This window comes from Dipodomys ordii, unplaced genomic scaffold, assembly GCF_000151885.1.
Source record: "Dipodomys ordii isolate 6190 unplaced genomic scaffold, Dord_2.0 Scaffold31, whole genome shotgun sequence".
In the NCBI taxonomy this organism is placed as follows: domain Eukaryota; kingdom Metazoa; phylum Chordata; class Mammalia; order Rodentia; family Heteromyidae; genus Dipodomys; species Dipodomys ordii.
Genome location: NW_012267247.1, coordinates 2,515,179 through 2,518,216, shown reverse-complemented (window position 1 = coordinate 2,518,216; position 3,038 = coordinate 2,515,179). Strand labels below are relative to the sequence as shown.

The following is a 3,038-nucleotide window of genomic DNA, read 5'->3' as shown; positions in this document are numbered from 1 at the left end:
ATCCTCAGATCTCAGCCTCCTGAGTAGCTAGGATTACAGGCGTGAGCCACCAGTGCCCGGCTATGAGACTCTTATCTCCAATTATACACCATAAAAGCTGGAAGTGGAGGTGTATTTCAAGTGGTAGAGCACTACCTGGAGCAAAGAAGCTGAAGGACAGCACGCAGGCCCTGAGTTCAAGCCTCAGGACCAGCAATCAATCAATTAGTCAATTTAAAAAGCTGATTTGTAATTTCATTATGTATTGACGTGTATGTCCACCTACAACTTTTTCATGATTTGTTTTTCAACTCTCTTTGGTGTAACATTTTATTTAACTTTATGCTCTGATATAACTTCTGAAGATGCCTTATGAGCTTTCAGATACATTGTAGAGAACATCCATTTATGTATATTGCTAGTTGGGTTGCTTATACAGAATGTAAATAATTTATATTTGTTTGGCTCAGTTAAATAAATGTTTAAATACCTGCCAAAACTAAGGCACTGTGCCAAATATTGCATACTTAATGACAGTCATAACGTGGCATCAGTGGTTTATACTAGCCACTCATGAGGCTGAGATCTCAATATGGAGATTAGAAGCCAACCTGTATAAGTAAGTCTGAATCTTTTACCTCTAATTAGCCACCAGAAAGTTGGAATGGCTCAAATTGTAGAGTAGTACCACCAGCCTTTAGTGAAAAAAAGCTAAGGGGATAGCACCCAGACCCTTGAGTCCAAACCCTAACACTAGCACAAATTTAAAAAATTTCCTATTTTTTTTTTGTCAATCGTGGAGTTTGAATTCTGGGCCTAGGTGCTGTCCCTTAGCTCTTCAGCTCAAGGTTAGTGCTCTGCCACTTGAGCCACAGTGCCATTTCCAGTTTTTATTGGAGATATGAGTCTCATGGACTTTCCTGCCAGAGCTGGCTTTGAACCATGATCCTCAGATCTCAGCCTCTGGAGTAGCTAGGATTACAGGCTTAAGCCACTGGTGCCTGGCAACAATTTCCTTCTCTATAGTAGGAGAAATAAAATATTTACTAGCTTTCCTCCTTTTTCTTTTTGTTTTTTGGGGGGTCCAGTCGTGGGGCCTGAACTCTGGGCCTGGGTACTGTCCCTCAGCTCAAGGCTAGTGCTCTACCACTTGAGCCACAGTGCCACTTCCGGCTTTTTTCTTTTTTTCTTATGTGGTGCTGAGGAATCGAACCCAGGGCCTCATGCATGCAAGGCAAGTGCTCTACCACTGAGCCACCTTCCCAGCCCCTCTTTTTTTTTTTTTTTCTTAGTCATAGTGCTTGAACTCAGCCTGGGCGCTGTCCTTGAGCTTTTTCGGTCAAGGCTAGCTCTCTGTGACTTTCAGCCATACCCTACTTCGAGTTTTCTATTGATTAATCGGAGATAAGAATCTCATGGAAGCCGGGTGCTGGTGGCTCACGCCTGTAATCCTAGCTACTCTGGAGGCTGAGATCTGAGGATCACGGTTCAAAGCCAGCCCGGGCAGGAGAGAACCACCAGAAAAGCGGAAGTGGCGCTGTAGCTCAAGTGGTAGAGCGCTCGCCTTGAGCTGAAGAGCTGAAGGACAGCGCCCAGGCCCAGAGTTCAAACCCCACGACCGACAAAAAAAAAAAAAAAAGAATCTCATGGATTTTTCTGTCTGGGGTTGGCTTCTAACTCTGATCCTCAGATCTCAGCCTCCTGAGTAGCTATAACTACAGGTGTGAGCCACCAGTGCCATATCTAGCTTTCATATATGTGGATCACTAATAGATATACGTCTATATTCAGAAGTAGCAAGAAATACTGATTTTAGGTAATGACAAAAGATTAGATGGAAAAGTTAGCATTGAAAATTCAGCTTAAAGGTATGGTTGTATATTTCTCAGCAATAGTCATTGTTAAGGATAACCATTTACAATTTACTTGCTAAAAACATGTTTCCCATCGTGCCTATTAGTGATAGTAAAGTGTAATTTGTGTTTTTTCCCAGTTGAACTAAGTGATTATTTTATCTATTTCTTCCAGGAAAGCATTTAAGGTTGATGATATGTTATCAAAAGTAGAGAAAATGAAAGGAGAACAAGAATCTCATAGGTAAGCTAAGTTACAGTTTACATTAAATGTTATATTTGAAGAAAGAGGAAAAATTAGTAGTGATAATTTCCTTAGCATTCAGCTCAGATATTGTCAGGAATTAGAAAAGTGAATTTGAAGCTTTTCCTAAACTTCAATAGATAGCATTTTTAAGCCTATGTTCAATGTGAGGTAAACTCACTGTTTGGGTTTGTTATTATTTATCTGTATTTCCACTTCTGGCATTTTGAATTAAAACCTTTCATTTGTACAGTTGATCTTATTCCTACTATCTCATTTAAGGAGGAGGTGAAACATTTATGACACAATATGTGATAGGTGTTTTACTGTATTACCTCTTCTAACCAGTGATTCACAAATATAAAAATGTGAATAGCTTTAAAAATATTTTTTCCTTCTCATTTGCCCCTCAGGAAAAATATCCGTGATTTTATTTGGTATTGCTCTCACATGATAGTTTCAGGAATTTGATACACTTCAGCCAGAATATGCTTATTCTAAGTTTTCAAATATATAACCAGAACTAATCCCTAAAAAATATTTTGACTAGTTTACTATCTTCCTGTTCCAGATAATATACTTGTATTGTTCTCTGGCATGTAAAATAAATTCAATAATTCAATATATTGTAACATGCTTAGTATAATGTTCATGCTTGTCAGTATTTAGAGACAACAACTATAGAGTCTCTGCATCATCCCTTCCCCCCATTTAGGACCTTGTGAATATTTAGGACCTTGTGAATATTTGGCAAGTGCTGTATCCCACTGAGTTGAATCCACACTGTGCTTTTTTTTTCTTTTCTCTCTCTCCCTTTCCTTGCTGGTATTGGGACTTAACTCCTCTCTCCTGTAGCATTTTTTTTTTTGGGTCCGGTTGTGGGGCCTGAACTCTGGGCCTGGGCGCTGTCCCTCAGCTCTTCAGCTCAAGGCTAGCGCTCTACCACTTGAGCCACAGCGCCA

General features: G+C 39.8%; 1 protein-coding gene across 1 annotated transcript in view; it reads left to right on the top strand.

The window, feature by feature from the left end:
* Suz12 (SUZ12 polycomb repressive complex 2 subunit) overlaps positions 1-3,038 on the top strand; it is a 52,930-nt gene that overhangs the window by 8,246 nt on the left and 41,646 nt on the right. The window contains exon 7 of the mRNA XM_013016287.1: positions 2,008-2,076. Coding sequence (XP_012871741.1) covers positions 2,008-2,076 — 69 coding nt within the window. The remainder of the gene's footprint in view (positions 1-2,007; positions 2,077-3,038) is intronic.